The sequence below is a fragment of the Podarcis gaigeae genome, assembly GCF_964106915.1.
Source record: "Podarcis gaigeae genome assembly, chromosome: 16".
Taxonomy (NCBI): domain Eukaryota; kingdom Metazoa; phylum Chordata; class Lepidosauria; order Squamata; family Lacertidae; genus Podarcis; species Podarcis gaigeae.
This window is the reverse complement of record NC_139693.1, coordinates 11,692,551-11,714,440: the sequence shown is the minus strand read 5'-3', so window position 1 is coordinate 11,714,440 and position 21,890 is coordinate 11,692,551. Positions and strand designations below refer to the sequence as shown.

General features: G+C 49.6%; 1 protein-coding gene across 2 annotated transcripts in view; it reads right to left on the bottom strand.

Moving 5' to 3' along the window:
* Positions 1-19,752, bottom strand: part of GANAB (glucosidase II alpha subunit) — a 33,757-nt gene extending 14,005 nt beyond the window's left edge. The window contains exons 1-13 of one of the 2 annotated variants that reach the window (XM_083715605.1): positions 19,675-19,752; positions 15,609-15,710; positions 14,245-14,353; positions 12,873-13,000; positions 11,919-12,098; positions 10,486-10,551; positions 6,187-6,286; positions 5,664-5,757; positions 5,336-5,432; positions 4,905-5,085; positions 3,007-3,160; positions 1,984-2,219; positions 197-323 (exon numbers count right to left, since the gene is read on the bottom strand). In XM_083715605.1, the coding sequence (XP_083571731.1) occupies positions 197-323; positions 1,984-2,219; positions 3,007-3,160; positions 4,905-5,085; positions 5,336-5,432; positions 5,664-5,757; positions 6,187-6,286; positions 10,486-10,551; positions 11,919-12,098; positions 12,873-13,000; positions 14,245-14,353; positions 15,609-15,710; positions 19,675-19,700 (1,600 nt within the window). In that variant the 5' untranslated portion in view covers positions 19,701-19,752. The remainder of the gene's footprint in view (positions 1-196; positions 324-1,983; positions 2,220-3,006; positions 3,161-4,904; positions 5,086-5,335; positions 5,433-5,663; positions 5,758-6,186; positions 6,287-10,485; positions 10,552-11,918; positions 12,099-12,872; positions 13,001-14,244; positions 14,354-15,608; positions 15,711-19,674) is intronic. The other variant, XM_083715606.1, reaches the window with a different exon arrangement.
* Between the last annotated feature and the right edge of the window lie 2,138 nt (positions 19,753-21,890).

Here is a 21,890-nt window from a genome sequence, read left to right as displayed (position 1 = left end):
GATTTTCCCATGGGAAATTCTGATGGCTGCTATAAATGTATAACGAAAGCTGAGAATCCGCTGCCCTTTCATGGCACTCAGGGGTTTGCCACTCAAGAGGGCTGGCCCACATGACTGCCAGTCGGGGCTGGCCCCAAATGCCAGGGGTACAGCAAAACAAGTCTCCTGCCTCACCAACCGAATTCGCTTTCCTCACCTGGCCAACACCAGCCCTCGTAGTCACTGCCGTCCTTTGTCTTGACATAAAAGTCCCGGGAGCGAATCTCGTTGTGGATCCGATAAGCACTGTCCACTTTGATGTGCGGGTCCACAATGCTCACCATCTGAGTTGAGAAAAACCAGGGGGGTCAGGGATTAAAGTGGTTGGGCCTAGAACTGCCCCCTGCCTTGAGAAAGACCAAATTCGAATTGTTTGTCTTCCTCTGCATCATTTATTCTGGGTTTGCAAGTGACAGGGGAGACTGCTATGCAGAGCACTGAAGCTGGATGGGTCTCAAACCCTCGGTAAGCTAGGGACCTCCCCTGCAGGTTCTGGAGGATTGAGCGGGTGATACCAATACAGTGGTACCAGTACTTAATTCATTCTGGAGGTCTGTTCTTAACCTGAAACTGTTCTTCACCTGAAGCACCACTTTAGCTAATGGGGCCTCCTGCTGCTACCATGCCGCCGAAGCACAATTTCTGTTCTCATCCTGAAGCAAAGTTCTTAACCCGAGGTAATATTTCTGGGTTAGCAGAGTCTGTAACCTGAAGCATCTGTAACCCGAGGTACCACTGTAGTGGGTCCGAAGGTCAATAATGTGGTGTCTGCATGTGCTGCAGAGGGAAGTGAGGGGCAGATGTGGTTTGTCAGTCTGGGAAGGTATCCCTTCCAGGAGAAGGAAAACTCTGATCCTAAGCTTCCACTGCAGGATATCTTTGGGAAAAGAAAAGGCTAAGGCGTAAACCCTACAGAAATCCGGAGTGGAGTCCCTAAAACGACAAGATGACGCCTTGTACGCCTCCCTCCAGCAACTCCTGCAGAGTGTATTGCCCTGCTTTCCTTTGGACCACACCAGAGAGGCCAAGAAGAGGGTCTTGTCTTCTGAGCAACCCAGGACCTCCCTACACCCTGTCCAGGCTTGTGCCCCAGGGAGGTCAGTTCTAAGTTGTTTGAATTCACCCCTGGAGGCACACTCCATTGTCTCTCTGGACAGATGGATACCAACAACAAGGCAGGGGTGGATAAGCATTTTCAGTACTAGGACTGCATTCCCTTCTAGGTAACCCTCTGAGGGCCACATGCCAGTGGAGGGCCAGATCAGATGCAAAAAGGGGCGGAGCAACAGTACTCAAGCACCCCTCCCAATCCCCCATCCAGCGAAGGAAGATGATCAGAACTGCAGGCCACATGCCAGCCAGCCACACAAAAATATCTGCAGCGCAAAACAGGGCCACTGAGCAGTGTGGCCTGGGGAGAGAGTCCCAGGGGCCAGATAGAGAGGCCTGGAGGGCCACATTGTTGCCGGAGGTTCCCACCCAGGCTCTAGGCCCATGGTTACATGTCATTAATGTCTGGCACATGTCAGATGATTGTGGGGTGTGCGGAAGCTCCAAGGTCCCTGCAGGGAAACTTAAGAGCTAGGGTAAAGGGACCCCTGACCATTAGGTCCAGTCGTGACCGACTCTAGGGTTGTGGTGCTCATCTTGCTTTATTGGCTGAGGGAGCCGGCGTACAGCTTCCGGGTCACGTGGCCAGCATGACTAAGCCGGTACTGGAGAACCAGAGCAGCGCATGGAAACGCCGCTTACCTTCTCACCGGAGCAGTACTTTGATGTGCTTTTAAACTGCTAGGTTGGCAGGAGCAGGGACCGAGCGACGGGAGCTCACCCTGTTGTGGGGATTCGAACCGCCGACCTTCTGATCGGCAAGCCCTAGGCTCTGTGGTTTAACCCACAGCGCCACCTGCATTCCAGAGCTAGGGACGTATCCTCAAACCTCACCTTGCGCCTCTTGGCTGCCAGGCCCTGAAGCATTTCCCGGGGGCGGGGAAACTTGTTGGGATCCCAGGTGAAATAGCGCTTGCCGTCAGCGTGCTCAATGTCCAGCCAGATGACGTCGTACGGAATGTCGTGCTCGTCGAAGCCGTTGTCCACTGTGCTCACGTCCTCCTCGTCGTTGTAGTTCCAGCGGCTCTGGTGATAGGCCAGGGCAAAGAGCGGAGGAAGGGCCTGGGTTCCTGAGAGAAAGGAAGGTCAGCCGAGGACACCTGCCTGTCTTCATGCTCGCAGAGGGTGGGCCAGAGAATGCTGCCTTAAAGCAAGTCAGACTGCTGGGCCTACTTTGTCCTGGAGCCTCCAACTAAGTCTAACTCAAAGCAAACCCCTTGAAAGCAATGGACTTAGGGACAGAAAATTAGTCTGGAGTGCAGCCAGAGCAATCGTTACATTTGGAAAAAATATGAGAGCCCCTACTTTGGAGGAACAGAACAGTAAAGTTTGGGATATTGAATCTATGGTTGAATTGCATCGGAATTTTTTTAATGTTTGGCATTTTATTAAGTTTTTCTATGTGCTGGAAGCTGCCCAGATTGGCTGGGTAAAACCCAGCTGGATGGGCAGGGTGTAAGCAATAAAATTATTGTTATTATAAAATTAATAAATATAGTAAGGGTCATAGAGGAGAGACAGACATGCTTTTTGTGGGGGAAATGGAGCCTTGTTAAGAGAATGCTAGTCTACGTATACTGTTAGGAAGTTTATGAAAATAGTCATTTGATTGTAGCAGAAGCTTAATGATATTTACATACTTGTATATCTGCTTGGGGGTCTTCTGTTTATTGGATGAACTCAAAATTTATTTCATTAAAGTAATTTTTTTTAAAAAAAGAACTTCATCATGGCCATTGACTTCAGTCTACTCTTAGGACTAGTACGGTAAGAAAAGAAGGAAAAGGATAATCCCTGCCATTGTTTAAAGCCAGTTTCCTCCAGAAGCAGAGTAAACACAATCTCTGTCCCACTCACCTGTGAGGGATGCATACTGTTGGAAGATGTCAGTGGGCGTAGGCCCCAGCAAGAGAAACACATCTATGATCCCGCTCTCAGACATCCAGCGAACATCCGTCTGCGGAGTTTCGCCTCCTCCTTGCATGTAATCCAACATCTTCCCAAACAGAGTCTGCGAAAGAGTTTGGGGATGACAAACAGGGCCGTCTTTAGCAGATGCGGCGCCGCGGTGCAAATATCCACCCAGCGCCCCCAAATTACCATGGACAGTTTTGGGGTGGCCGTAGCTGTGCACTGCAAGCCATGGGGGGGCAACTCTCCCCCATGCTGCTGCGGGAGAGCGATCCTTGCAGAGGCTTGGGAGGGAAGCTGCACGCCTGCCAGCCTTATGGTTGGTGGGGCACAGCTGGTGGGTGTGCAGGGAAAGAGGAGACCACCAGCAAAGCTGCGCAGCTCTCCCACTTGCTGGGGCGCCCGAGAGGCGGGCGCCCTGGTGCAACACACCACTAAGCCCTATGGGAAAGATGGCTCTGGTGACAAACTATTCAATCAGCTCAGGTGGAATAACAAACCATAGTTTGGCTTTACATAAACAAGCTTTCATGCATTGCCTTGTCTTCCTCTTCTGCAGCAGGCCACTTTGCAATGACAACCTGAACCAGGTCAGCCCCTGGCATCCACCTGCCTCTGCCCCCTTCTTCCTGGGTCTGGGAGAGCCAAGTGCACTTGACATCCGAGTATTGTGGGTAATCAGAATGGCTTGCATTGGGTGTGTATGTGTGTGCTTGATGAAAGGCACTTTGCCAGGGGAGCTTACACACAAATTTCAGTTCTGTGTTTTAAAGGATGCAAAATAGCCACTCTTCCAATAAGGATCGCTTTCAAGCTACCAGCAACAGGGGGAAGATTGCCAAAGGTGTTGAGCTTCATCCCCTTTTCAACTGCCACTGAAATACACATGGGCAGGGAGGCAAATGAAATGTTCATCCTAGCTAGCTATTGTGGACATTGCACGGGTGATAGATTAAGAGCTGGCAGCTCTGTTCCTTCAAAGCCGGCAGGACTGAAACTGGGGGAGGCTCCTCTCACTATAGAGATGCCAGTTCTTAAGCAAAGTGGAAAAGACCAACTAATAATGGAAGAAGAAACTGAAGAAGAAACTATGGCCACATCCGCACTAGTCATTCAAAGCACTACGATACCACTTTAACCATTATGGCTTCCCCCAAATAATCCTGGGAACTGGTAAAGGGAGCAGAGAGTTGTTAGGAGACTTCTATTCCCCTCACAGAGCTACATTTCCCAGATTGGTTTAACAATCAATCCATCTTCCCTGGGAACTTTGGGAATTACACTACAGCTCTGTGAGGGGAACAGGGGTCTTCTAGCAACTCTCGGCACTCTTAGCAAACTACAGTTCCCAGGATTCTTTGGGGGAAGCTGTGGCCGTCAAAGGGGTATCACAGTGCTTTGAATGTATAGTGCAGATGTGGCCTATAGTTTACATTATAGCTGGATGAGGAATAAGTCAATAGACCTCAATTTGCTTTGGGTCTCATGCAGGTGCGTGCGATGTGTCTCAGCTAGGGAGGACATAAGAGGAGTCCTGCTGGACCAAGCCAAAGGCCCATCTAGTCCAGCATCCTTGTTCTCATAGTGGCCAAACAGATGTAGATCTCTGGGAAGCTTCAAGTCTGCGTGACAATAACTCTCCCCATCTGTGATTCTGAGCAATTGGTATTTGGAGGAATGCTATGGCCAACAGTGGAGGAAAAATATAGCCATCTCCTTGTCCTAGAACTGTAGAGTTGGAAGGTACAGCGATGGTCATCTAGTCCAACTCCCTGCAACGCAGGAATGAAAACATGTTTTACACAAGGAGTAAAAGGGGTGACGCGCCCTTGGAGGAACAGTACCTTGCCTGCTGTATTGGAGGTGACGTCCACCCAGGTCTCCGCCGCGTTGAGCCAAAAGATGCCCAGAGTGCGCTGGGGATTATGGGCCAGGAGAACAGGAACAGAGCCATAGAGAGCCATGGGGTTATAAAGTTCGTATTGGAAGACATCCAGGTTATAGAGGCGGTATGGGTCCCCTCCCCTGCCAAGGATTTGGCAATTAGAAACAGTAGGGGGAAATGCAGGGAGAATCCAATGGAGCGGCTGCCTCCCTGATACTCGTGACACCATTTGGGGTGCCTAGGAAAGCAGCACACCATCCACCCCCCAATCTCTAGGGCACACACATACAACCCTCCTGCAACTCCTTAAGCTCCATCGGGAGGGGGGGGCGTGCGTGCGCAGGGTACCCCACCACCATTGCTATTAACACTGTCAGGCCCCAGGCTTACTCAGTGGTTCGCAACCGGAGGTAGTCTGCGTGTTCTGGGATCCCATACACATTCTCCACACCCGGGAATGAAAAATCTAGCCCCACGGATGTTGGACCTGCAGAAAGAAAGAGAGAGAGTGAGAAGGGGGGGGGGGGGCTAGGAAGAAGGCAAGTGGAGCAGCATTAAGGTGTCTTACACTTCAATACCAAAGCAGGGTTTGGCAGCACTGGCAACAAACCATGGTTTGCAAGAGGCTACTAAACCAGGATCTGAAACCATGGTCCATTAACCCAAGTGGGCAGTAACAAAATGCTTCTGGGATTGCCTTCCTTTAACAGGACTTTACCATTGGGCTTGCTGTCCGTGTGTGTCTTGAATGTTTCCTCCCAAGATCCTGGCTCCTCTTCTGTCTCACTAGCCCCTTTGGGTGCTTCCTCACCCTGCGAGAACAACACAAAGGAAATTCAAGCCACCATTTCAAGTCGACGTGCTTCACGCAAACCACAGTTATTGTTAACTGCTTCTCAGTCTTGGAATCCAACAAACTGTGGTTAAGCAAAACTGGAACTGGAAGCTTCTGATTTCCTCCGAGCAGGGCTGGGGGAAGAGTGAGTGAGCCCAAGAGGCTCATTCACTTCATTAAAAACCATGGCTTGGCATGACTGTGGTTCACTTCACAGTCATTATGGTTCAGCATTCAGCTCCCATTCAGCAGAGCAGGGGTGAAGAATCTGATGTTGGTGAGCACAGCTCCAATCACCCTTTGGCCATGGTTGCTGGGGCTTTGTGTTGGAGCCCCCCGATCACCAGGAGGCCCACAAGTTCCTCACTGCTACTGCAGGTGAAGACTTTTCCCACCCTGTGCTCACCTGCTCGGTTTTCTCTGTAGACTCCTGTTCTGCTGACGAAGGGGCATCTGAGGCTTCAGCAGCCCCCTCCCCTTCTGACGCTGGTTCCTTTGGTGGTTCTCTGGAAGGAAATAAGGGAGGGGGAGAAAGGAAGGCTCAGCCCTAGAATCCCCACCTACCCCATGACCCCATCCAGGCAGTTTGAAAGGAAAAGGAAACCAAAATCCCAACTTTGTCCTAGCCCAAATGAAATGCTGGAACCGTTAGTCCACTACAAGCAGCACAGCACACACCAATTCACAGCCCAGCCAGTTAGCAGGGGAAGGGGAAGTGTGGGCAGCTGTGGGGCAGAGGACAGTGCAAACCAGGCTCTGGTTCCCTCAGCTCCAAACCCATTGGGCTCTTGGAAATGGTTGGCAATCCCATTCTGGACTGGCCGCTTTTCGTCCTGTGCCTAAAGAAGAAGGGGGTGTTGCAGTTGTGCCTCTAGGTCCCAAAACATCTGGGGGCCCGAGTTTGCCTATGCCTGCTCTAGGCTTATTTGCAAGGGTGGTTTTCTCATTAGAAATGTTATTTCTTCACCTGCACATCTAACAAGCAGCTGATGAAAACCCAGACAGCCAAACAACTAATCCAGGCAGGTCTAATGCATGTCAGTTCAGAAGCAAGCCCTGTGGTGTTCAGTGAGTTTGAACTTCAAGATGCAAGTGTGCCTGGGGTTGTGGCCTCAGAGGTCTTACAGTGGAGCGGCTGCCCCAGGAATTACTATCCTTACCCCATAAAGAACAGAGAAGAGGAATACTGCATGTGTTCTCGGCACACTTGGTTTGCGTGGGGCAACAGCTAGATAACACATAAACAAGATGGCACCCTAAACAAGCACAGCTGGCTCCTTGAACAATCAGAGCACTTGCTCACTCAGATATCCTACACTCACTTCTCGGAGAGAGTGGAACTGCCCGCTACATGCATGTGTGTGTGTGTGTGTGTGTGTGTGTGTGTGTGAAGGTCTTCACAAGCTTGAGAATCTGTGGCCCACCCACTGTGGTCCAATGGTCAGGGATGATGGGAGTTGTTGTCCAGCAGCATCTAGAAGGCCAATGGTTCCCCTCAGACTGGGGCACATCAACTTTTTAATGCCTGGGGGCACATTTGCAATTTTGAGTGAGGGTCTTCCGCCGGCCACTTTTCTCTCCCCTCAGCTGGATCTCTCCCTGCTGCCCCGCACAAGACAGAAAGAGAAAAGCACACATACGGACCTTATTTTTCTGAGAGATCTGGGTAAAAGTCACATATAGCGGAATTAATCTAAGACTTAAAAAAGCCCATGGAGCTGAAACAGGACATCTTTCTTCCAACTTCCAGTTTCAACTCTATGGACTTTTTAAGGGAGAAAAACATCTAAGGAAGGCTCTTCTCATGTATTCGATTGCTGTCAGCAAGCCATACATAAAACCCCTGATGCACGGTGTGTGAGTTTAAAGGAAATCCTGCAGGGCCACGGGTTTGGAAGTACGCAAGCTCTCATCTAGGACTAAACATGGTCTACACGGAAATAGAAAAAGGAGACAGCAGCAAGCAGCCTGTCAGAATTGTCCTTCTGGCAAGGACTTAAAAGCGTGAGCTCCCTCTCCAATATGAAACAATTTCTATTAGCAGCAACCTCCCAATACCAAACAGCAAGGAGAATAACCAAAAGAGGCAATAAAAAGTCCAACATTTCTGCAACTAGAAATGCATTATACACAATGAGTGGCAAAATGGGTCTTGGTCTCCTACACTGGCACACGTTACTCCAAAAGACAAACCTTCGGGAATTTCACTTCATTTGTTTTCTTTGCGAGACCATAAGAAACATATCAGAAAGTTGGATCTGACATCAAGGCTGGTCTTAGGTTTATCACAGCCTGCAAATTGCAGATACGATCGCAATACTTTCTCCACATGTTACATGGCAGTAAACCAGAGATGAGGAACCTTTTGCCCACCGGATGCTGCTAGACTACAGCGCCCATCGCCCCTGACCATTGGCTATGCTGCCTGGGGCTGATGGAGCCTGAGAACATTGTTGAACTACAACTCCCAGCATCCCTAACAATTGGCCATGGTGGCTAGGGCTGATGGGAGTTGGAGTCTAACAACAACTGGAGGGCCACAGGATCTCCACCCCTGCCCAGCGTTGCTACCCAGCATACTCTAAAGACGTGGCAACCAGCTATGGCACTCTTAAAACAGTCCTTTAACTGCATGACGTACCGATAGAAGAATATTGCAGGACCTTTAAGCAGTGGCAGACAATGAGGCTCCCTCCAGAGATTGCTGGACTACAACTCCCATTATCCCTGATTGGTGGCCATGCTAGCTGAGCTGGAGTCTCAACAACGGGCACCACATAGGCTACCCCGACACAAGACTAATAAATTTAGGCTACAATCCCATACTCACTTACCTGGGAGTAAACCTCACTGAATTTAGGGACACGTTTATCTCTGAATATTGCGCTCTTATCACGGCAGATGTTTTTGCGGACTCAAGAGACATGAAACTGTGCCACAATAAGCATGTAAGCCAGCGATTCCCAAACTTGGGTCTCCAGCTGTTTTTGAACTACAATCCCCATCATTCCTGAGCACTGGTCTTGAAAGCTAGTGGTGATGGGAGTTGTAGGCCAAAAACAACTGGAGACCCAGGTTTGGGAAACACTGACGTAAGCCTTTAAGGAGGGGTGGGCAACCTGTGGCCCTCCAGATGCTGTTGGACTCCAATTCCCACCAGCCCCCAGTCAGCATGGTCAATGATCGGGGGAAATGGGAGTAGTAGTCCAGCACCATTAGGAAGGCCATTGATGTTCTCCACCCCTGCTTTAAGGTGCCACAATATTTCTTTGGTATGCATTTGTATCATATCTGGATATCTATTTGCCTCATTTGAACACTACCTTTGTGTTTCTGCTTAAAGAGCAAGCAAACAAAATGTGTGAAAGAGTCAGGAAAATTACCGTATTTTTTGCTCTATAAGATTCACTTTTTCCCTCCTAAAAAGTAAGGGTAAATGTGTGTGCATCTTATGGAGCGAATGCATGCTGCGCAGCTATCCCAGAAGCCAGAACAGCAAGAGGGATCGCTGCTTTCACTGCACAGCGATCCCTCTTGCTGTTCTGCCTTCTGAGATTCAGAATATATTTTTTTCTTGTTTTCCTCCTCCAAAAACTAGGTGTGTCTTGTGGTCTGGTGTGTCTTATAGAGCGAAAAATACGGTACCTGACACCCTGGGACAGAGTTAGAAATCATAGGCGACAAGGACAAAAGGACATGATCCAGCCAAAGTGAAGCACACTTTGATGCCTTTATGCCTAGAACTTCATCTCTCTGAGCACTGGTATGTGTGAGCAAGGGCCATAGCTCAGTGGCAGAGCATCTGCCTGGTATGTGGAAGGTGCCATGTTCAGTCCCCAGCATCTCCAGTTAGGGCTGGGAATGTCCCCTGCCTGAAACCCTGGAGAATTGCTGCCAGTCGGTGTAGACAATACTGAGCTGGAGGTAGGGCAGCTTCCTCTTCCTTTTTATTCAAATCCTGTTTAAAATCCCATTCACCCCAAGGCTATTGGCTCATCCTCCCAGTCCTCATTCCTAACCCAAACCCAGGATTCTGCCCAAACCCTTCCCCCCCCCATTTGCTGTAATTCTCCACTGTCTAAAGATTTTAGGCTGCCTATGTCAGGAGTGGGGAAACTTTGGCCTTCCAGATGTTGCTCAACTGCAGCTCCCATCAGCCGTAGCAAGTCAGTAATGATGGGAGTTGTAGTTCAGCAACATCTGGAAAGCCACAGGTTCCCCACACCTCCCTATGTACTGCTGTTAAGATGCCATGTACACTGATGGGGTAGTAACAACAATGATAATAATATAATTTCAGGAAAAACAGAATAAACCTAAGCATTGGGTTTCAACTTTACTATGTTGAAAGTAAAACGACTTAACTCTGGCTAGATCACACCCAGACTTTTTACTTTTATTTTTAACAAGGTCACTTTGATTTGGCTGCTGCCAGCACTGAGTTGCAATGAATTCAACTTCATGAACTTACTCAAGGCAAGGTTTGCGGGAATCAGGACAGTCAAATGTGTTCATGCACACCTTGGAATCAGAGCTAAAGGCTGCCACACACCTCTCAAGGATTTGAGAGGGCAGCAACTAACCACAGGGATCCCCAAATACGGCACAGGTAAAGGTGGGCAGGGAATGGCAGAGCCACTGTCTAGGCGGCGGCAGGGATGGGTGGGGAAGGTTTTAGAAACAGTAGCAGAAGCTGCAGATTTACCTAGAGAAAAGGTTCTTGATCCTATCCCAAATGCTAACGACCGTGCTACTAACTTTATCCGAGAAACTGGGGGGGCCGAGCGGGAGGGGGAGGCACAAACCAACAAAAACAGAAAACACAACGAGAGTCAGTGCAAGGAATCCCAGAGACGTAGAGACACATCCCTCCAGCCAGCCCCCCAACCACCCCTGAAAATGGCCCTGCTCTCCCCTCCAGGACAACCGGGGCTGGGGAGCAGGGTAGGGAAAAGAGGGGAGGGTGAGTAAACTGAGACCCCCTTCCCACTCCTTGTACAGAAAGCCTGCTGCTTTCCCTAGCAGTCTTCCCCCAACCTGGTATCCTCCAGACACTTTGAACTTCAGTTCCCATCAGACCCAGCCGGGACAGCTGAGGCTGATGGGATCTGGAGTCCCAACAGCAGAGGAAGCAGGTTTCCTAGCCTTGAAGAGATGTGCTTGTGACATGCTCTCGCTCTAGAGAATGAATTACAAAGCTGGAAGACATCTTGGAGATGACGTAGTTCCGCCTCCGGGATCTCACTGCAGCACAGCTCACCCAGATGTTGCTGGACTACAATTCCCATCACCACTGACCACTGGGCTGTGCCTGGTGGGAGCCATAGTCTAACACCACCCAGAGAGCACCAAGTCGGGAAGGCTGACCTAAGCTATACCCCTCCCTCTTCTCCAACATCCTGGATGATAGAAACTTCTGGCCTTGTGCCCCAAAGAGAGGGTGTGAAACCCATACAAAGAGGCCTTTGCTCGCTAGCCCAGCCCCGAATGGAGGCTGAAACATCACTACAGTGACCCCCGCTGGTGGGAGGCTAAAGATGAAAAGCACCACAGAGCCCCATCTTCTTACCAGGTCTTGCCTGGTGGCACTTCCCAATGAGAAAGCAGAATTAAAAACACACCCAGAAAGGCTTCTGGCACAGGGCCCTTTTGCAGACACCTGTGAAGCACTCACATAGCTCACTGGGAGCACCCCTTGCTCCTGCTGGAAGGGTTATTTAGCTGCATTGCAGAGGGTTGGGACTAAATGACTCTTTGGGTCCCGCCCAACTCCACAAATTATTATTCTATGGAACAGGCCGTCCTCGCTTTCCACAAATCAGGATTCCTGCCTCATACCGAATATCCTCCCCACCCCATTCTGGAATGGGAAGGGTAGACCCATAAAGGATGTGAACTGGAAGAGGAGGCAGACATCTCCTTTCTACACCCCATTTCCTCAGGTCAGCCGATTTTCTTAGAGGACTTGAAAGCAGCAGGCTCCCACCTGTCAGGTACACCCCAAACTTGTCCATTGACAGATCCCCTTTCCCTTGTTTGTTTGCTTGAGCTTTTTCGTTTGAGGAAGACAGAAGCTGCCTAGAAGCCAGCAACAGCATTCCCCTCCCTCTCCCCTGTGCCGACGGCCCCAGTACTCACGAGTCCTTCCGCTGCCGCAGGTGCTCAAAGACAAGCAGCCCCCGGGAGTTGACGCTCAGCACCAGCTCCCGCCCTTCCAGCAAGTCCATGCGGAAGGGCTTGGCCGTCAGAATCAGCTTGTGGTTCCCCTCGCCCAGGGACAGCTCCACGCTGTTATCGTCCCGGCCTGTGACAGATAATCTTTGGTGGGAGGCGGGGGTGGGAGGATTAAGGGGAAAGAACAGAGCGGGTGGCATGAAGAAAGGGAAGTGTCCAAAGGGAGGGCAGGAAGATATCCTCATGGCTACATGCGAGATCCTGGGCGCTATTGTATAAACTAGGGCTGGGCGATATATTGATGTATCGTCCAAACCCGGTTTTAAGTTCATAACATGATCTTTGACCTAGCAATGCACCGCAAATGATGATATGTGTGATTCGCATAGCAAATATTATTTTTTGCTATGCAAAAATCACAATGTGGGAAAAACCATAAAGCCAACCAATGCCTCTACATAGCTCCATCCTTATTTCTGACATTGTGACATATCAGTATATTGCGATGCTTAGCTGGTGATATATCGCAATGTCGAAAATCAGTTATCACCCAGCCCTACTATAGACTGCTGCTACTTTGTGGTGGGAATCAACCAGGCCCCAACAAGATCTTGCTGGATCTTTTGGCACAGAAAGGAAGGGCAGATGCTGTTTCTCTCTCCCACCCCAGGGGGAAGGGTTCCCTTTAAAGCAGGAAACCTTTTCAAGTGCGAGGGACACATTCCCTTCCAGACAACCTTCTAGAGGCCCCACGCAAGGGGTGGGTGGGGCTTGAGGGGAAAAGTGGGTAGGGCAACAAATGCAAATTGCCCATCCCACCCTAGGCCTGAGGTTCCCTGCCCCTACACTAAACCGCTGTGCCTTCTCCTCACAACCCACGGTGAGCTAGGATGCATAAATGACCCTCCATCTGCGTACCTGGTAGTGGGCGGGTCCTGGACTAACACATCTGGTACCTCATAGCGGGGCTTGAGCGGGTTCAACTCATTGATCCGGATCCGGGTCATGTTCCCTTTCAAGCCGTAGAGCTCAAGGAGGAGAGGGACCTGGAGGCAGAGAGCAGGTCAAGTCCTGTCTTTTTCCAGAGGTGGGAGCATCTGTGGCCCTCCAGATGTTGCTGGAGTACAGCTCCCATTGTACCTGAGTGCTGGCCATGCTGGCTGGGGCTGATGGAGTCCAATGACATATGGAGGGCCCCCAGGTTCCCTGTCCCTGTTTTACACTGAGGCTCCAGCCCCAAAGCTGAGACTGCTGCCTGATACATGTATGTTTACAAGCGTGGCCTATGTTTGGCTGGCAGCAGCTCTCCAAAAATTCAGATAAGGGCCTTTCCAGCCTTGCAAATGGAGGTTGTTTTTAGTGAAGAGCTGAGGGGGATTGAAATTGTGAGCTTCTCTACACCAGCCATCTGTTCTTCCACTGAGCTACACAGATGTAGGATATCTGCCTTATAAAAAGGTAAAGGGACCCCTGACCAGTCCAGTCATGATCGACTCTGGGGTTGCAGCTCTCATCTCGCTTTATTGGCCGAGGGAGCCGGCGTTTGTCCGCATACAGCTTCCGGGTCATGCGGCCAGCATGACTAAGCCGCTTCTGGCGAACTAGAGCAGCACACGGAAACACCGTTTATCTTCCCACCGGAGCGGTACCCATTTATCTACTTGCACTTTGACGTGCTTTCGAACTGCTAGGTTGGCAGGAGCAGGGACTAAGCAATGGGAGCTCACCCCGTCGCAGGGATTCGAACCACCAACCTTCTGATCGGCAAGTCCTAGGCTCTGTGATTTAACCCACAGCGCCACCCGCGTCCCCTTATACCAGGTCATAAATTTGGCACTGTAGTCAAGCACTCTCTCCTCCAGGGCAGCAGTTATCCAAGGTCTCTCTTGCAGATGCCCTCCAACCAGTGTTCAAAATTAGCTAGGTACCAGGCATGTTTTGCAAATTACATGGGTCCCATCGCGACCACATGGAGATCCCTGGACGCCAGGTTGGTGACTGACATCTCCATCTGGCTGGCCACTTCAGCTTTCTTAAGCAGGTAAGCAGAAGAGCTTATTTACTGCATTTATATCCTACCTTTTTCTCCAAAGAGTGCATGGTTAATCCCATTCCTCAGTTAATCCCTACAAGGACCCTGTGAGGTAGGTCAAGATAATGTGACTGGCCAAGGTCACCCATAGAGCTTCATGACTGAGTGGGGATTTGAACCCCGATTTCCCAGGTCCTAGTCCAACACTCTAACCACTACACCACCCTGGCTACCTAGGGTTTCAACTCATCAATTCACCTTGTTTGCTTCATTGATGAGCTGGATCTTCATGGAATCCTGGCTGAGCTGCAACGACTCCAGCAGCGCTCTGTAGGGTGAACTCCCAGCTTCCACGTTCCTCTGGCGCCTAGGGAGAGGAAACCATGGTTACTGGAGGCAAATGATCAGGGCCACCTTTTACTATCTCCCCCTCCCATTTTAGGAAGCTTGTTTGTTTCTGTACTCGTAGCCACAAGAGGAAACTTCACGGCACAGGGAAAGGACTGCATCTTCTCCTCAGGGAACAGGAATCCTGTTGAGGAAATGAGTGCCAGCCCTTTTTCCTCAGCCAGGACAAACATTTAAACTTTTTTCTTAAAAAAATTGTTTCTAAGCTGCTTTTATTAATATTGTTTTAATGCTGCTATTTTTCACTCTGGGCTCCTTTGGAGCAATACAATGAAGAAATAAATAACAAGAACATCAGACAAGCACTGCTCATCAAGTCCAGCATCCTGTTTCCACACTGGTCAGCCAGATATCTCAGTGGGGAGCCTGTTGACGACAACAGTAAATGATTTCCAGGAACTGCTGTTCAGAGGCACACTCTGGCCGGTGGGGAGAGTCAGAATTAAAGCTACCAGTGGCTGGCTGGTGCTTTTATTGTAAGACAATAAGAGCCTCCTGGATCAGGCCGGAGGCCTACCTGGTCCTGTATCCTGTTCTTATACCTCGGGTTAAATATGCTTCAGGTTGAGTGTTTTCATGTTGCGCTCTGCGGTGACCCGGAAGTAACAGAACGCGTTACTTCCGGGTTTCGCCGCTTGCGCAGACGCTCAAAATGATGTCACGCACATGCACGGAAGCGGCAAATTGCGACCCGCGCACGCACGGGTTGCGTCCGCTTCAGGATGCGAATGGGGCTCCGGAAGGGATCCCATTCGCATCCAGAGGTACCACTGTACAGTGGTGCCCCGCAAGACGAACGCCTCGCAAGACGGAAAACCCGCTAGACGAAAGGGTTTTCCGTTTTGGAGGCGCTTCGCAAAACGAATTTCCCTATGGGCTTGCTTCGCAAGACGAAAATGTCTTGCGAGTTCCTGCGGGGTTTTTTCCCTCCCCCCCCCCTTTTCCTAAGCCCTAAGCCGCTTATCAGCTGATCCGCTGATAAGCCGCTAAACCGCTAATAGCGCTAATCCGCTAAGCTGTCAATGGGCTTGCTTCGCAAGACAAAAAAACCGCTATACGAAGAGGCTCACGGAACGGATTCATTTCGTCTTGCGAGGCACCACTGTACTGGTCAAACAGTAAGGGAAGACCACAAGCAGGACCTGAGTGCAACAGCAACGCTCTCCCCACTCGAGAGTCCTCCTCTGACAGCAGAGATAAGACACCCAACTTACTTGCAAAAAGAGCTCTGGTCGCATGTCTTGAAGTTGCTTCTGTCCACAGCAGTGACAACAGCCAGGGAAAGAGCTAACCAAGCAAGAGCTGCCATCTCGAGTCTATTGAGAAGGAAGACATTACTCCATGCAACACATTGTTAACTTGCAGACTCCCCACCACCAGTTGTACTTGAGGGCTGCTGGCTCACAGAGACAGCAAGTGCGTTTTGATGTAAACGGCCCCAGATTCATCTCCAGGCAGAGGTAGGGCAGACTCCCTGCCTGAAACCCTGGAGTGCTGCTGCCAGTAAGTGCAGACAATACTGAGCTATATGGACCAGGGTCTCCCTAAAGGTGCCAGCTAGCATTAACCAACAAGGTTCATCCTACAACTACCTTGATTGTGCTCAAAAGGGGTGTTTAAGGCCCAGATGCCACCTGGAATTCCTACACCAGCCTAACCCAAGAAGCACAGACACAGAATGCCTTTTCAAAGCTAAGATCCCACTGACACAGGCTGCTCAATTACTTCAATGAAAAAGGGAAACGAGAATGGGAATGGTCTCCAGAAGATAGATAGAATAATGGAGTCATAGAATTGTAGAGTTGGAAGGGACCATGAGGGTAATCAAGTACAACCCCAGCAATGCAGGAATCTTTTGCCCAATGTGTGGCTCAAACCCTTGGCTCTGACATTAAGAGAATCATACTCTAGCATTAAACAACATCCTTTGGTGGGGGGTGATCAGGACTGCTGAGACCATCTGCATGCAAAGCGGATGCTCTACCACGGAACTACAGCCCTTCCCCACAGTGTTTAAAAAACACAGGTCCTGTGCAAGCTCTCAACTGAAAGATGGCTTCTGGATTGCCTTATCTCATCTGTAGTGTAGTAATGACGAAAAGAAAGATCACCAGATAGGAACACAGAAAACTGCTTTACACCAAAGCAGACCACTGCTCCATCTAGCTCACTGCTGTCTACACTGGCATCGTTTCTCCAGGGTCTCAGACAACAGGCTTTGTCAGCCTGACCTAGATGCACTTGGGATCGAAGGTAGGATCTGTAGAGCACTGAACATGTGCCTGATCCACGCAACATGATTTTTTTTTAATGCAGGAGATTTATAAATCACATAATTTTTACAAAGCTCTTTATGTGGTGTACAACTAAAACGATAGATAAACAACAGCTGAAATCTACTAACCAATTAGAAATGCACAAAACCATTATGATTAAAAGGCAGAATAAAAGAGTAAAATGTAGGTAACCAAATTATATGTCTGGGCAGGCATGCAAAAATGCACTCTCACACACAAATCAGCACTGGCAGAACATCAACAAGGGGTTCTGGTTCCTAATTATTTAACAACAGCAACAAGAAAAAGCTTTTCTCTCTCTCAAAATGAGGCAGTTAGAATTCCACATATGCAGCTCATTCAAGGGGATTTGTACTTGTACACATTATCCCCATTTCTCGCTCAGGAGGTGGTTCCTCCTCTTCTCCAGCCACTATACCTGTCTCTGAATGGTGGAGCTTGGGGCCTTAGTAAAAACACCAGAGTGGGATTCCTCCTAAACAGCCCTTGCTCACATCCACAACATGTTGAAAGCCCTGCCTCAGCATTATGTTCTACCTTGATCACTGGTGTCCTGCAATGGGGTGCTTCTCGTGGTCCCCTATGCCCCTGGGTTTCGGTGAGCCCTGCTCTGTGAAACCTCCTGCCAGAGAAGGTTTGGCAGGAATCATCTCCACCTCCTTTCATGTATCTCCAAAAAACTGTGTTATTCAGACAGGCCTTTGCAATGTGGATTTCTATTTGCCAATGAATATCTACTGCCAATGATATTCTTACTGATGTTTTTATGTCTCTTAATGTAATTTTGTACACTGTATACCGACCTGCTATATATATTTTTTGAAAATGCAGTCTATAAACACTTTAATAAATAAATGGATATGTTAATACATAATAATATACCACTTGAGCAATCAAGGCTTCCCCAAAGCATTCTGGAAACTGTGTTTTGTGAAGGATGTAGAGGATCATAGCTCTTGAAGGTTCTCCCAACAACTCTTAGCACCCTTAACAAACCCAAGATTCTTGAGCAGGAAATGGGGAGTCATGACTATTAAAAAGGCATGAGAGTGCTTTCAATGTATAGAGTAGATGCGACTGTAAAATCTGCCAACACCTGTTCTGGAAGCACAGACTCATTCATAGCAAGAATGCCAAGATGTGATCCAGCCATCTGCTGTGTATTCAGTGATCAGGAAGCAGCTTCCAGAGACGCCCAACACAAAACTATGGGCACAGGGAGAGTGCAAAGGGCAAACAGAGCTCTCCACTGCTGGTGTGAAGGTCAGTGCCTGTTTCCACACATGCTGCATCTGAGTGATCAAAGGCTGAAAAGCAGGAGCCATGTGCTAATAGAAGGATCAGCACACTGGGCTGACCAAGACCTCATATGCAAAAGCACCAAGTTCTGAAGGAAGTTTCAGTAAAAAGATAAAAAGAAAAACTGCCCCTTTATTTTTTGGTTCCTCATCTTTTTCAAAACATAAGTTTCTTGAGGGAGGGATCTGTCCTTTTTGGTGGTTCACATTATTTTGAAAAGTATTTTGAAGCACAGAACAAGAACAAAACTAAGGGAAATAATCACAACCATGCCATGGTTCAATCACAAGAGCCACAATTGGGATGGGCATTAGGGAACATAGGAAACCATCTTATATAGAATCAGACTATTGGTCCGCCTAGCTCAGTCTTGTCTAAGCTGACTGGCAACAGCTCTCTGGGGTTTTAGGCAGGGGTCTCTTCCCGCTCTATCTAAAGATTTTGTGGACTGAACCTGGGACCTTCTGCATGCAAAGCAGATGTTCTACCACTGAGCTGTGAACACAACACAGGTACATACGAAGCTGCTTTGCACTGAGTTGGCAGAATGGTCCATCTAGCCCAGCGTTCTTCACACTGACTGCCAGTGGCATCTCCAATCAGATGCTCTACAGCACAGACCCATGGCTACACAAAAATGTGCAGATCAGTGTTCGCAACTGCGCAGAACACAGTCCACAGTACAAATCATTTTCATAGTTTTCTTTAAATCTCAGCAAAAGAAAGTTTCCAGTCCTCAAGAACATACAAAATGAATGTAATTGAATATGAAATGGTCAACAAGCAAAAAGGGTCAGTGCTGTGCTTCTTAATAACTGGTACAGAGCATGGCGGACTAGCCAATGGGCTACAATGGACAGCTGGATCAAGTCAAAGGTCCATCTAGTCCAAGATCCTGTTCTCACATCCAAACCAGATCCCTAGAGGAATCTTGCAAACTAAGTTTGAAATCAAAGCCCAACCTTGGTTTTGCTTAGGTGGTTTTGGACTAGTGTTCCCTGAACTCAGTCTGCCAGAATGGAAATATTGGATTATCTGCTTCATAACAAAAAATAATTGTGGAGATGAATGAGAGAAAGGTTGCACCCACACCATACATTGGGAGGCCTAGCTACACCGCAAAATATCCAGAGAAGTGCAGTTGGTGAAGGGAGCTGGGAACTGTAGATCCCTGACAGGGTAAATTAGTTCCCAGGATTCTTTGCACTGGGTGTTTTAAATGCATCGTGTGCGCACAGCACAGGTAGACAGACGTGCAGGCAGGTGGCTGCATCGTAAGGGGTCTGCAAGCCTTAGAAGGGGCTTATGGGGGGTGCAGAAATGGAAAGGGGTCCTGCGAGGGATTCGGGGACCATGGGCTGGGTGGGTGAGCAGGGGCTGGCGATGCGGGGCAAGGAGCAGCACGCGCACCTGTGGGGCGCCCTGAGGGAAGGAGGTCAATTCCAGAAGCGACGTGGAAGCACAATGGGGGCGGGGAGACCATGTGGGGTTGGAGGGCGGGAATAAGGCGACTGTGGGAAGGGAGCGGGGGCTGAAGGGGAGCCCCGGAAGTTGAAGGGTCATTCAGGAGGAATGAAGAGTTGGTGGTCTTCGGTGGGGAGGGAGGGAAGCCATTCTGAAAACAGCCCTCCCCCCACGCCCTCCCCCGCATAGCCGCCACCCCACAAGTGAGCCTCGCTCTCACCTCCCTACTGCTGTCGCCGCCGCCATCTTGGATCCCGCTTCACTCCCCCCTCCCGCCGAGGGTTATCAGCCCCACCCCGTCCCCACCGAGGCTTCTTATTGGATCCCGCGGCATGAGCCCGCCCCTTCGCTTCTCGAATCGCCCGGCCGGCCGCTCCGCCGCGGGTCCCTCCCACTCGCTGTTGCATTATTCATGAGCGGGGTTTCCCGGCGCGTGCGCACACCGGAGGCCGCTAAGTCAAGGCGGCAAAGGCACGTTTCCCGGGAGCAGGGAATGGGGGCAGGCAGTGCTCGGACGCCTGGGTCCCGTCCTGGGAACGTAGCTATTTTTCTTTTGAGAGCTTATAGTACACTCTGTTCATTTGGGGCTGTATACATCCTCTTTCATTCCAACACACATCCCTCTTCGAATGATTTAGTTAAATAATTTTTTTAAAAGCTAATTCCTACCCCTTTAAAAGTCATGGCTTGGCCCCACCCCCGAACCCTGGGAACTGGAGTTTACCCTTAGGAGCTACAATTTCCAGCACCCTTAAACTACAGTTCCCATCATTATTCAAGTGAAGCCATGCGGCTTAAATGTACGGTGTGGATCATAGCTGTCAACTTTTCCCTTTTCTTGCGAGGAATCCTATTTGGAATAAGAGAATTTCCCTTTAAAAATGGGAAACGTTGACAGCTATGGTGTGGATATGGCATCAGTTAACAGGATCAGGTAGGTGGCGATGGCGAGAGGGCCATAGCTCAACAGCAGAACACCTGCTTCGCATGCAGAAGGTCCCAATAATTCAGTCATTAGTGTCTCCATGTACGGCTAAGAATTTACCTTGAATTAAACCCTACAGAGCTGCTGCCAATACATTTGACATAGTAAAAGCCACACTGAATGTTATGCTATCAAGAAGGGCAGTGTGGTGTAGTGATTAGAGTTGAGGTGACCTTGTGGCCTTCCAGGTGCTGAGGAACTGCAACTTCCCTGTTGCCTGTGCTCCCTGGGGCTGATGAGAGCTAGAGCCCAATGACACTTGGAGATCAACACATCCCTGGGTAAGAATGTCTTAAGAAAGTAAGACACACCCGCTGGATCAGGCCATTGACCCATCTAGTCCGGCATCCTGTTCTCTCAGTGGCCAACTAGAAGCCTGTGGAGAACCTGAAAGCAGGACATGAGCACAACAGCACTCTGTCCACCTGCGAGGCATATGATCAGTCAGTGTGAACAGGAGGCTGGACTTCGATGAGACAATGGCCTGATGCAGCAGGGTTCTTATATGTTTGTTTGTATGTATGTGTGTATGTATATCTACTGGGATGCGGGTGGCGCTGTGGGTTAAACCACAGAGCCTAGGGATTGCCAATCAGAAGGTTGGCGGTTCGAATCCCCGTGACGGGGTGAGCTCCCGTTGCTTGGTCCCTGCTCCTGCCAACCTAGCAGTTCAAAAGCACATCAAAGTGCAAGTAGATAAATAGGTACCGCTCCGGCGGGAAGGTAAACGGCGTTTCCGTGCGCTGCTCTGGTTCTCCAGTACTGGCTTAGTCATTCTGGCCACATGACCCGGAAGCTGTACGCCGGCTCCCTCGGCCAATAAAGCGAGATGAGCGCTGCAACCCCAGAGTCGGTCACAACTGGACCTAATGGTCAGGGGTCCCTTTACCTTTATGTTTATCTACTACATATTTTGGACAGTTCTTTGTTGTTATGGACTGGTTGGACACAAAGGAATGGCGGGAGAAATCAGATGCAGAAGCACCAAGGGGAGAAGGCTCAGAACTTGGGGAGTGGTGGTGGGACAACAATGAGTAGTAGTCCAAAGGAGAAGACTGGAAAGAGGAGGTAACAGGACCTAGTGAGCTGGAGAGTCTGTGTCAGAGAGAAGTCTGGAATCAGAGGCAGAAGCTGAAGCAAGAGGGTGGGAGGAGAGAGGTCAAGGGTGTCTCCCACTCCTGCTGCGACAAGCTATCCTCCCTGCCTCCCAGAACCAGAAGACGCATGAAAAGGGTGGAGAAAGGATTGGTGACGCGTAGTCGCAGTCGCCAATTGCTTGGGGGAAACCCTGGAGAGGAGGGGACGTAGGCAGCTGTGGGGAGGTGGGGACCTTTAGTCTCAGCAACTTCTTCATGGAGGCAAGGAGATGAGTTGCTCATTAGGCCTGACACTTCTGTGCAGATGTGTTTTTGCTAATAAAGCGTTAACTCCAACTTGCAGGGTGTGATTTA